At 34.7% G+C, this 13,199-nt stretch overlaps 2 protein-coding genes across 2 annotated transcripts; one reads left to right on the forward strand and one right to left on the reverse strand.

Moving 5' to 3' along the window:
* The first annotated feature begins 69 nt into the window (after positions 1–69).
* LOC111785357 (large ribosomal subunit protein eL27y) lies at positions 70–781 on the forward strand. Its single transcript, XM_023665770.2, has one exon. The coding sequence runs from the start codon at positions 158–160 to the stop codon at positions 563–565; it is 408 nt and encodes a 135-aa protein (XP_023521538.1). The 5' UTR covers positions 70–157; the 3' UTR covers positions 566–781.
* Positions 782–3,337: 2,556 nt separating this feature from the next.
* LOC111810395 (early endosome antigen) lies at positions 3,338–11,413 on the reverse strand. The gene is made up of 7 exons (XM_087117464.1): positions 11,264–11,413; positions 8,864–8,965; positions 4,723–7,974; positions 4,425–4,634; positions 4,209–4,346; positions 3,966–4,124; positions 3,338–3,881 (listed from the first exon to the last, which is right to left on the reverse strand). The coding sequence occupies exons 2-7, from the start codon at positions 8,942–8,944 to the stop codon at positions 3,621–3,623; spliced, it is 4,101 nt and encodes a 1,366-aa protein (XP_086973590.1). The 5' UTR covers positions 8,945–8,965; positions 11,264–11,413; the 3' UTR covers positions 3,338–3,620.
* Positions 11,414–13,199: the final 1,786 nt, after the last annotated feature.

A 13,199-nucleotide genomic window follows, 5' to 3' on the forward strand; every position in this document is an offset into this window, starting at 1 on the left:
CAGAAGGGCCCAATTAGACACAAGGAGCCCAATGTCACTAGAAAACCCTAAAAACTATATTTTGGGGAAACATAAATCCACTCTTCGTCAGTTGGAGCCGACGAGAAGGGAGTAAGGAGAAGGGGAAGCAAAACACAGAGAGGAGGAGAAATCGACAATGGTGAAGTTCCTCAAGCAGAACAAAGCTGTGATCGTCCTTCAAGGTCGTTACGCCGGCCGGAAAGCGGTCATCATTCGCGCGTTCGACGATGGAACGCGGGATCGGGCTTATGGCCACTGCTTGGTTGCCGGAATAAAAAAGTATCCTGCCAAGGTCATCCGCAAGGACTCCTCCAAGAAGACCGCTAAGAAATCCCGAGTCAAGGCCTTCATCAAGCTCGTCAATTACAGGCACCTGATGCCCACCAGGTACACTCTTGATGTCGATCTTAAAGACGTCGTCACTATCGATTCATTGCAATCCAAGGACAAGAAGGTCACCGCCGCTAAGGAGACCAAGAAGAGGTTCGAGGAGAGGTTTAAGACCGGAAAGAACAGGTGGTTTTTCACCAAGCTCAGGTTCTGAAGCCTGTTCAGTTATGTGTTTGTTCTGGATAATTCTCGTATTAGGTTATTGAGCAGCTTTACTATTGTTTTTTCCCTTCTGTTTTCGAATCATCTTACGTTCTACATTGCATTGTTAGCTTGTTTTAGTGTCTACTTTTTCTGTCGATGTACTCTGATCGCTTCGACGACAAATTTTCTTGGTTATAATGCTACATTTTAGACTTGCACCTGCTTATCTGCTTATCTGAGTATATTTTTTCCATTCTAAGCTTTTAATCTTCTTTAGAAGTAGATATTGATATTCATTTTTGTAACCAATATATAAGTCTAACATAAATCATCTGGAGATAAACCGTAGAACTTCCGTGTAAACAATCAGTGTTCTTAGTTAGATTGAGAAGATCTAGAAATTACATTTCCATCTGTTGAACTTATAATTAATGGCTGAAGCCCTTGCATAGCTGCGCATATTCGTATGGCTATTGTAGGATGTTTGATGATGGTAACATTTACGCATAAGTCCTTCAATGAACATTGTATTGTATTTCAAGAACATTTTTAGGGGTATATTAGGTTGTTTCTGAGATTATTGATTTAAGCATAACCAAAAACCAATGCTCAAGGATGTACCTCTTTGTTAATCTTCCTGATCCCTTGGATAAAACTACTTTAACAGCCGATGATTATTGGTCAAACTGGTTGTATCAACTTGTTTTGATTGCTTTTCTATGTATATGATTTCGGTGGTCACTCTTTTTGTGATGAGATAGGCTGTTTCGTGATGCTCACTTGCTGGCCTATCTGTTTAATTATAGTTGAGCTTTGTTTCGTGATATGCTTACTTGCTGGCCTATCTGTTTAATTATAGTGAGCTTCGTTTCGTGATGCTTATTTGCTGGCCTATCTGTTTAAATATAGTTGAGCTTCGTCTCGTGGTGCTTACTTGCTGGCCTATCTGTTTGAATATAGTTGAGCTTCATTTCGTGGTGCTTACTTGCTGGCCTATCTGTTTGAATATAGTTGAGCTTCATTTCGTGGTGCTTACTTGCTGGCATATCTGTTTAATTATAGTTGAGCTTCGTTTCGTGATGCTTACTTGCTGGCCTATCTGTTTAATTCGAGTTGAGCTTTGTTTCGTGATGCCTAATTGCTGGCATATCTGTTTAATTATAGTTGAGCTTCGTTTCGTGATGCTTGTATCTGCTCTTCTTTGCTTGATGGAACTTGGAAATTATACTTTTAATATTGTTTTGTTGAAGCAACTTTGGATTGTTGGGAACTTGGAAGTTGAATTCTAAGTCTATCTCATTTGATATGAATGAATCATGAATTGTTGAAAAGTGATCTCGGTTCCGAGTGGTGAAAACTAAACCGTCTTTCCTTCCTTTGTATTCTTGACTATCAATTGAAAGTATGGTATAGCTTATTACTTTTGATCTTGAACATGTTAGATGTACAGATATTGGTTGTGTTGTTATTAGATGAATCCCACCTATATTTCCTTGAGCACTTGTTCATATTCAATGCTCATTGTTAAGATTTATTAGCACCTTGAGATGGGCAACATAGATGGCCTTTTGATCTTCCCTTCATATCATTGAATATCTAATTGGTTGCCCCTCCCCCTTATATAGTTCACTAGCAAATTGGGTTATAATTTGATTGCAACCATGTATATGATGATTTCAACTTATGTATTAGGATATATTTGATGTGCATTTTGCTCTTTCCACTCCAAATGGTTGTCTGCTCTCATCTTCTGGTTAATTTTCTGTTTGTCCATTACGGATTGGTTGCTAATGTTCCTTTGCTATTTTGGTTGTGTATCATTTGCCTTGGCTTGCAATCATTGATGCTATATTTTTTAAACTGAATATAACCAGTGATGCAATTTAGTCGAGTTGATTAGGTGGTTAGTCTCATTATTTGGGTTGTTTTTAGGATATTTTTTAAACCAAAATTAACTGTATGTAACTTTTTAAGAGGAACTACAAAGTTTAGAAATATTTTTATTGAATTATCCTTATATTTACTTGGCTAAAGATAAGTAAAGAATTATTGTTTTATTTGTTAAAAAATTGTGCAATATTATAGCGATGGGAAACAAGTTCCACGTTTACAAGATAATACCCAAAAGAAAATATATATATATATATATATATTATTATTATTATTATTTATTATTATTTCATAAAGGATGTCATATAATTCATGAGGAAAGGTGGGGAGAGGAGTGGGGAAGCCCAAAGCAAAGCCCCGAGAGCTTATGCTTATAGTGGACAATACAATATCATATAATTGTAGAGAGTCGGTCTAATATGGTATCAAAGTTATCCCCTAAACTTAGTTGTGTAAACAATACAATATCATACAATTGAAGAGAGTCGGTCTAATATGGTATCAAAGTTATCCCTAAACTTAGTCGTGTAAATCCTCAAATATTGTCGAACGAAGGATTCCAATCGAGCCTCCTCAAGGCATAGTAAAAAAGCATAGTAAAAAAATGACAGACTCTAAAAGAAAAAGAAGTCGAGCCTCGAGACTGGCAAAAAAAAAATATATGAATTTTTTTTTTTTCTTTTGACTTTTTTAAAGTTATCAAATCATTAACACAACTTTGAATAGAGTTAAACTTACAATTTATCAAGCTTTTATAAAACACTTTTTCGTTAAAAAAAATTAAACCTCCTTAACATTCATGAAGAGTTTGACGCCTCATGATTAAGAAGCCTAGTTGAGTTGCTTAAACTCAAACTTGATTAAATATGGGTTATATCTAAAAGAGAGAGCATAAAAACCAAGCGGTTCCACTAACAATGACTTGTGAAATACGCGCATTACAAAGAAAATACATACATCTCCAACTTTTGACCGATACAACTTAAATACACATCCAAAACTAAAGGTATTTGCTTTCACATGCTGGCTGGGGATGGAAAATAAAATCGAATTCCCAAACCGACTATAAAACCCTTAAATCTCAAAAGAAATTTGAAGAAAAAAAATAATAAAAAACCAACTTTAAAGGCTTCAAAGAAAAAGATTGGAAAAGAAAAATCGAAAACCACGAATATTTAATACCTTTTCCCCAGATATATACCAACTACAACAGAGATCAGAGCTACCGCCAAAACCAACTTCAAGGAAGAGATTGGAGAAACCTCAGCATTTTGGGTTTGTGTTTCGGCAGAAGATGAAGATGGTGTAGATGGCGATGATGCCTCTTTGTTCTTCTTGTGCTTCCTTTTTGTTGGAGTTGAAAAGGTTAATCCAATGTCTCGGGATTTGATTTCTACTCCCTCCTTCGGCTCCGCCATGCTGCTGCCTCCATCAGCCTGCAAGATGAGATAGTTCAACTAATAAGCATGAATGGCTGCATTCTTTATGTCGAGACCCATAATTCATTGGTTCACACAAACCTTCTCTACGGGCTTAGCTTCAGCCAGGAGCAATTTCTGCTGGAGGTCCTTGATTTGTGTTTCTAGAGCAGTAATTTCTTTGCCCTTCGCTTCCAAATCTTCAAGAGACTGCTTAACCGAACCCTCTCGTTCGATCTCTTTTTGAGAATCTTTCTCTTTCTGTTGATGACAACACTTGATTGTAACACCATGATTTTATAGACTTCCATTTTCAGAGTAAAAAGAGATGGCATGGTGACTAACCTGTTCAGCGATCTCCGCCTTTAGTTGTAGAACTTGTTCATTTAGTTGATCTCTATCTTGGATTTTTAGTCTATAATCTTCCAATTTGGAAATCAATTCTGTCTCTTTTCCTGCAGCGGTTGATCGGACACTTTGAACCTAATAAACAATCATTAAAGTTTCAGAACAAAATCTTTATCAAATGGGAAAATTGATGGAATCTTCACTTTGATGTACCTCATCTTCAAGCTCCTTTTGGCGTATTTTTAAACCATTATTCTCTGCGATCTCTGCCTTGAGATTTTCAATTTCAGATCTTAATGATTCTTCTACTTTGCTCTGTTCTTTCAATTTTCCTTCCAGCTTTAATATCTCTGACTGAAATTCGTTTTTGGTCTTCTGGTATGTTTCATTGAGGACGTCGTTGTCTTCCATAATTGAAGCGATCTATGAACATGAAAAAGAATTCATTAAACTGTCGGATAATAGCATTTCAATCGTACCAATTAGTTGAAAGGTGGAGTTTTTTGCAAACCTGAGACTGTAGCCTCTGTTCTTCAGAAGAGAGCTGTGATTTCAACTCATTTACAGTCTTCTCTGCAGCCTGGAGTCGTTCAGTAGTTTCATGCCTTTCAGCATTTGCGGCAGATAACTTGTTTTGGAGATCACTCAAATTCGATTCGATTAAGGCCAGTTCTTGAGTAAGCTTCAATTTAGCCTCATTTAGCCCTGCACTCTCCTGTTCAGCATTAACTTTCTTGGTTTGCAGCTCTTCTACCATGCTTTCTAGTTGTTTTACTTTCAAAAGACTCTCTTCTAGCTGAATCTTGTGAGCTTCAGCTTCTGCAGAAGCTTCCAAAGCCTTGGATTCAAACAATTTTATCTCGTTCTCTGCTATTTTTAGTTTCCCACTCAATTCCTCAGCCTCCAAATTTCTCTGATCGAACTTTTGAATGGCTTCCTGCAATTTCTGATCTGTCTCGACTTGACGAGCTTCGGTTACAGACTGGAACTCGATGGCTCTCGAGTGCTTTTCGGTTAATTCAGCAATAGAGCTCTTATGAGAAGCGAGCTGTTGATAAGAAGTTTCCTTTTCAGAAAGTGCAGAGCTCAATAACTCCTGAAGTTCATTAAGCTTTGTTTTGAGTTGAATGTTTGTATCGACTAAGAGTTCGTTCTCGGACGAAATCTGAGAAACTTTATTTTCAACTTCCAAACTATACTTTTTGAGTTCACCATTTGTACTCTCCAAAGAACTCAATTTCGTCAAAGTCTGTTCCAATCCTTCTTTTAAAGCTGCAGATCTTTCATTGGTTTCAGATATCTGATCCTCATAAGCTTTTATTTGTTCTTCAAGAACATTAATTTTCTCCACTAGAGAGCTAGCCTCAGATTCTTTGTTGGTGAACTTTGCTACTGCTTCCAGCATTTTAGTTTCTGAATCCTTGGCTAATGAGTCATGTAACGACTGAAGTTCCGTGTTTCTTGCAGTAGTTTCCTCTATTGATCGTAATTGGTGTTCGAGTTTCTCCTCCGCAGATTTCAGCTTTTCCAGCACCTCAGTCTCTCTGAATCCAGTAGCCTGGAGATCGTTCTCTATACTTCCGAGTCTCTTTTGGGTATCGTTCAGATCGTTCCTTAGAACTTCGACCAAACTTTCTGATTCAGCTAGCCTACTGCTAGATAAGTTCAGTGCATCTTCCAATTTTTTCTTCTCTTCTGTCGCTATATCCAGAGATTCATTTAATTCCTTTTCCTTTACGTTGGCAACATGCAATTTAGTCTCAAGGCTTGCTACTTTTTCTTCATAGGACTTCATTTCAGAAGCCAAGACAGATGCCTGGTCAAAGTTCTTCTTGGTTTCTGCTTCAGCTTCCCCACATTTCTTTTCTAAAGTATTTATTTGTTCTTCAAGCTCCTGAATTCTGTACTTTTCTGTTTCAAGCAACAACTCCAACTCACTTGCCCTTTTATCTGCAACTTCAATTTTGTTATGAGATGTCAGGATCAGTTCTTCAAGTTCAATGCTACGGTGGTGATTCATGTTAGCTCGTTCCTCGTATTCAGAACATTTCCCAATTGTGGTTTTCAGCTCCTTCTCCAATTCCTCGTGCTGCAACGTCGACTGCTGTATTGCAGATTCCAGTTGCAGTACCTTATCCTGGTATTCCTGCTTTTGTTCATTCAGTTGCTGCTTTTCCTGCTCAATCTCGATCAACTTTGTACTAAGTTCTTTTATTTTCTCAGATAATTCAGTCGCTTCCCTCTCGACGTCATCGTTTTTCAATTGTAACAAATTTAGCTGTTGTTCAAGCTCCACATTCTTTTGTTCGGCTGCTATAAATCGAGTCTCGAGTTCTCTTAATTGCGATTTTGCATCTTCCGATGAGGCAGTTGAAGATCGGACAATTTCCTCAAGTTCACGATTCTTCTGAGTGGCAGATTGAGCGACAATTCCAGTTTCATTATGGAGATCCTCTAAACTTTTCAACTTCTGTTCCAGCTCCTTATTGTTGGACAGAGCTTGAGATAAAAGAGAATCAGCTTTTCCAAAATTCTCATCAGAAAGCTTCAGTTTTTCCTCTAGACTGTTGCATAAATCTTTCATTTGTTTGGCATTGCTAGAGAGATCTGCTACAGTCACTTCAAGCTCTTCTTTATCTTTGATAGCTGCTGAAAGTTCCTTTCGGGTATCAGAGATTTGTGCTTCCAGAATTCTTAGAGCAGATTCAGCAGATTCTTTTTGGTTACTTTCTTCCTGAAGCTTCAATCTTATTTCTTCCAGTTCAGAAACCTTTACACGAAGATCCTCTTTAGCTGAAGCAAACTGGCTTTCAACGGCTGAGATATCTTCCTTGATCTTAGATTCGGAAGCCCTTCGTGCGTCCAGTTCTTGAGTTAGTTCTTCAACCAAACCTTCCTTCGTAGAAAGTTTCTTCTCCAAGTCTAGCACTTGAGATTTTGAAAGCTCTAGATCTCCCTGGACAGCAAAAAGCTCAGTTGCTGTAGTTCTAAGTTCTTCTTTTAGCTTTTGGCTTTCAGCAATCTCGTCATTTAAGTCCTTGATTTTTTCTTGCAGGGAAGAGATTTGATCTTCTCTTTCTTTTGCACTCAGTCTTTCTGATTCAAGAAGCCTCTCAAATTCTAATGCTTTTTTAGCCTCAGATTCAGCATTCGAGCCACTTTGTTTGTGAAGCTCCTCAAATTTCAAAGTTTCATCTCCAGAGATCTTCAGTTTTTGTTCCAACTCTTGAATCTGCTTGCGGGAATTCTCAAAATCATTTGTCAAACTATCAAATGCTTCTTTCACCGCTATCAACTCCTTGTTCTTCGCTTCTTGAACTTGCAGTGCCTCTTGCAAACTGTTGAGCTGCGAACTATATTTATCTTCAGATTCAACAATCTGCTCTTTCGATTTCTTGTGATCGAGTTCAAGCACTTCAAACTTCTTTTCACCTGCCTCAAGCTTCTCCTTCGTGAGTGATACCTCATCCTGTAGCCTTGAATTCTCTGACTCTAAATGCTTCAAACTTCCAGCTAATCTCTCAATTTCAAGCTCAAGATCTCTTGATTTCTCTTGGGCCTCCAATAATTCTCTGCTTGAATTGCTTGAACTTCTTTCAACAATGGTTGGTTTATCCTCCTCTGCGGATACTGTTTTGGCTGGATGAGTATCCTTCGCCTCCAGAGGCTCCTTTTCTACTTTTATGAACTCACCGCCCAGAGCATTGTCCTCCTCTTCGCTCTTAATATCTTTTCCTACTTGAGTTACATCCCCATTCGTGACCTGTCATAAGATTTGAGAAACCATGTATTTTTTAAATCAAGAACTTCTAAGTTTTGATAATTGTAATTTTTGTACGACATTTGTAGACCTACTTAATTGTTTGCATTATATCAAGTTCAGATATGTACTCATCCAAGCTCATGATGCCACAACAATAAAAGGTTTGCTTTTGATAGAAAAGAAAGACAAAATCAAAGAAATTTGTACACATAACATGCCAGAATTAGGCAATATTTTCAACCATGCCAGAATTACGAGAGACGGTAAAGAAAAACTATTTCAACATAACATACACTTTGTCAACTGATTCATCACAATAGAAACCAATAAAGATTGCATGCACGACCTTAGCAAATGCCCGAAATTGCAATTCTATTCCAAATACGTTTATATCCACATGCATGTGCTTGTGTTTGATTAGTTTGGGAAAACTGCAACATAATGCTGCAGATCAGCAGATATGAGACACGAATTACAATAAATGCCAATTTTCTTTATTTCTTTTAATAGTTGGAAAGTTTTATGCTAGCAAACGTATCTGAAAAGTGAAAACTTATCGACAAAATAATAATAATAATAATAATCTATCCAAAAGCAAAGAGATTCTTCAAGTGTCGGTGATTGATTCCAGATAGCCATCACAAAGGCATGAAAAACATGAATTATCACAAAGGCATGAAAAACATGAATTATATGGCGCTATGGATATCAAGAGGTGGAAATTCCAATCTCTAGCTTTTTTTCAATAAAATATGAAAGTGAACATGTTATGTAAATGCCTACACACACAGATAACCATTGTTGCTAAATTCTTTATCCTGCTTCAGTCATCAAGCTCAAACCACACTGAAAGCTATTGGAATAACTCAAGAGAACTGGCATGCCTTACCTTATCACCAATGGCATCATTTCCAGAATCGTCAACCACCTTTGTAATTGGGACTTCCGAACTCTGAGGTGCGACTTCCATAGATGTACTATGCAACTTTATCTATAATATCAATTTTGACAGGAAAAAGGGAATGTCAATTTTAGTTCACACATAAAGTTTTGTTTTCTTTAAGCTTAGTATATTAATAAAACTTTTGAGATTTCAAAAGTATTTTTTGAACAAAACACTAATGGTTTTCGTTTCAAAAAAATGGTAAGAGTATTCTTTTTAATCTTTTCTGAAAGTTTAAAAGATTAATAAGACTTTTGAAATTTTAACATATTTTTTTAAACAAAATACAAAGTTGAAAAATATTTTCTATAATTTAGACTATAATTTTACAGAGGAATAAAAATGATAAAACTTTTAATGTGTGTGTATGTATATATATAGATAGCCTATTATTTTATCATGCCATTTCATAAAAAAAATTGTAAGAATTTATTCTTTCACTTCAAAGGAAAGAAACAAGACATGCTAGAAACAAACATGAGAGTAGAAAAAAAAATGTTTAAATGCTAATAAATGCAAAGAAACAAAGTAGGGGTCATATTTTCTTTTCGTAAAGATATTTTTTAGAAATAATTTTCTCAAAAGATTCAAAACCATTCAACAGCTAAGAAAGAACTATAAATTAAATTTGCCTAAAAAACAAACCTATCAGCTAACAGTTGTATGATTTATTTATTTCTCTGGAGCAGTATAAATTATAAACCAAAACAATTTCCAACCAAACTGGTGGGCCCCAGGAGAATTATTTTTTGTGTTAAACAAGCTTTCAATTAAAGTAGAAGCCAGGACCGTTGGTTGCGAATGGGACCCATTGGATTTACCACTTGCCATCAAATCAAACGAAGGAACGTTGTCCTCAGAATCACAGAAACCGGAATCAGCCTAAATATGGAGCAGATGAGATCAGACGGTGGGAAATGAACATTTGTTTTATAGAAGATAGCCGATTGCTGGTTTCCGATAGGCAACAGCAACACCACTATCAGCAAACGCGTTAGTCTCTCCTCTCCCTCTGTTGGGACAGCTCAATCAAAGCCGTCCAAATCACTCACCTTTTTCTTCTATTTTTTTCCATTTTCTATTTATAGTTCTCTCGCCAAATTACGACTTGGTCCTTCTCTCCTTTTTGAAATTACATGACATTTCAAACTTCGAGACCAGAAAAAGGCAAGGGTTTCGTCAAATGATATCATAACGGCATCTTATTTATTTACGGAGTCCACTACTTTATTTACCGACTGTAAAACATATTTAACTTCTTCCCAGTCCTTTAATTTAGTTAATTTACATTTTTTTTTTGGAAGAATTTAATTAATTAATTAATTAACCATTTCGATAGAAAATTAATGAATACTGGGGGGACTGAAATTGACATTTATCTGACAAGGTAATCCACGTCATCATGTTGAGGTTTTAAACCCATGCCAGGTGTCTATGTGTCAGATATTTAATTTACATTATTCTTATGTATTAGCTCCTACCTAAAATTTTATGTGGTAAATCACACAGTGAAAAGCAGCGAAACAGAAGCTGGAGGGAGGAAATTGGGCAAATAAACTCAATTTTCTGGATTTTTATTCTTGTAGAGATCTAAAAATGGAGGTGGAATTCTATTTAGATGGAAATTGAAAGATCAATTCAACTGTTTAGGAGGAATGATTCTCTTGATGTCACTGAATTCTTCCATACCGATGAATCAGAGAAAAAATCCCAATCCTTAGGTCAAAGGTATCGAATCGATTATTTGGTGAAGAGTAAAGGCAAAAAGGAAATCTCAAATGATCAGAAATTCCACCTTGATACTTGAGAAATCGATGAATTAATCTGATGCAGAATTCATCCTAAAGTTGACTTAACAGTCACTAAACACACCGATAATACCAAATTCTAAATTCAGAAAAGCCGAATCCAAAGAGAAATGAAGCAGGAACACAGAATGATCAGAAGAAACCACGAGTCTCAGTATTGAAAACGAGATTGAATCAGATCAAATCGCAGTAAAAATCAGAAAACAAGCAGAGAAATAAAGAGAATCTGAAGAACATCGACAGGACGCCCTTTCTACATCTACAAATCGATTCACCACTACACAACAAGGAGATCGATGCACAGAATATAACAGAATAAACTCAAATCAAACACAACTTCACCGATCATCAAATGAAAAAAAAAAAAACAGAAGTAAAAAAAGAGAAGCGAGCGGAGGAGATTGAAGCAGATGCAGAAACTAACAGTGTAGCAAAGCCAGCAGAGAAGTCAAGCAAGACGAAACGCGTAAACAAGAAAGCAAGATGATAAAAAGAGGGAGAGAGAGAGAGAGAGAAGGAGAGAAGGAAGTCCAGTTACCTGAAATCTTGGTCGGATGTTGCGTTTTCGATACGATTCACCGTGAAAAATGGGGGGACGGCGGAGGAGATGCTGATAAAGGAGGATAGTCAGAGAGAGAGAGAGAGAGAGAGAGAGAGAGAGAGAGAGAGAGAGAGAGAGAGTCTTTTTGTGAATGAGTTTTAGAATGGACTTGAAATTATTAATAATATGTTTAATATAAATATTAATAATAAGTTTTAAATTAACGATGTGGGACCCAGGAGGTGGGGTCCGTAACAGCAAAGAGAAAGGATTAGAGCAGCCGCGTTGGATGTTTCATCCTTTAACCCCTAAATTCGAGTTATATTACAACCGTACCACAGCCACCCTCTCTAATTTTGTATTTTATTTTAAATTACCTTTTTTAGCCCTCACTTTATTTACTTTCGTCTATGCTTTTTATTTAAAAAATAAATAAAATAAAAAATTGGTTGTTTTTTTGGACTCCCTCCTTACTATATAAAATTTTGTAATTTTTCAATTAATGAATATTAAAATTTGCTAAATTAATTTTATAAATTTAGAGAATTAATTAATTTCATTTAAAAACTTTTTTTTTTTTTTTTTTTGTCAACCATTCAATGTGATATCACGTAAAACAATTAAATTAATTTTTTAAAAATAATATGAATTTAATTTTAAAAAAAAAAACATATCCTATTTTTCATATTTTTATTCGGCCTGATATTTTTATTAAATAAGGTGGATTCCTTTCTATAAACATTTATTTTTAACATTAGAATCTTGTATTTAAAAAAAAAAAAAAAGTTTGGTTACATTTTACTTTTACAAATATGAATCGGACATAAAAAAAAATTGAAATCTTATTTGATTAATAACTTTAAAGTTTTTAAAGTTTTTATTTCAAGTACTTTAATTTGTGCAACAATAAAAGTCAGTGACCATCAACAACAGACGATCGTGGTGATTATAAGCAAAGTTGAATGTTTAAGATAACAGTTAATAGTAATCATTGATATATGTTGATAGTAGTGAAAACCGTCTTAATATAGTAAAGATAGTGTGGAAATATTTTAATTGTATGCTTATATCGTGAAACATTAAATTAAATATTTTCACTCATAATAACTTATATTTAAAATTAAATTTTTAACAAGTAATCACACGCATTTCATTTTTTAAATAATTTTTCATATATTAAAAATCACATTTTACCTATCTAACAATCATTTTAAACTGACATATTCAAATGCACCTGATAAATATAAATAAACAAATATTGTGAATCATAGGTTAAAATTCTGTCAAATTTTGAAAACTTTTGAATCTAATAATTAAAAATTGTCAGATAAATTTTTAATTTTTAATTTATTGTCTATTAAATCAATCACATATTCAGTGGTTAAATAGATTAAAGCATTTTAAAAAAAATCAAATAAATTAAAAAAATGATTTTAAGTATTAAATAAACAAATCATCCATTTATTAGATACAAAACAACAAATTTATAGAATTATTACCCAAAAAAAATCAACACTTAAAATCTATTAAACAATTAAATAAATAAATAAATAAATATATATATATATATATATATATATATATATATATATTAAACGCAAAATAAATAAATAAAAATTAGAGATCCTTTGTTGTAACATCCTCAAAGGTCTTTATTGTCTTGGTTTGGTTTGTAAGCATTTGTCGGACGATGAAAACTTCCAAAGATGTCACGTGGAGTATTGATTTTTTTTTTTTTTTTTTGTGAATTATTTTATTTAAATTTAAGTTTTTAATTATTAGTTATCAAGAATGACAAAATCACCCCTATGCCCAACCTTCCATAATAACTCCTACAACACGACTATATTACCTATTTGACTGAACTAGTTACAACCCTAAAAACTAAGCTTCTATGATTGAATTACCGAAAATAAATCTGTAATTAAGCATT

This window comes from Cucurbita pepo, chromosome 14, assembly GCF_057944985.1.
Source record: "Cucurbita pepo subsp. pepo isolate OVF chromosome 14, ASM5794498v1, whole genome shotgun sequence".
Lineage (NCBI taxonomy): Eukaryota > Viridiplantae > Streptophyta > Magnoliopsida > Cucurbitales > Cucurbitaceae > Cucurbita > Cucurbita pepo.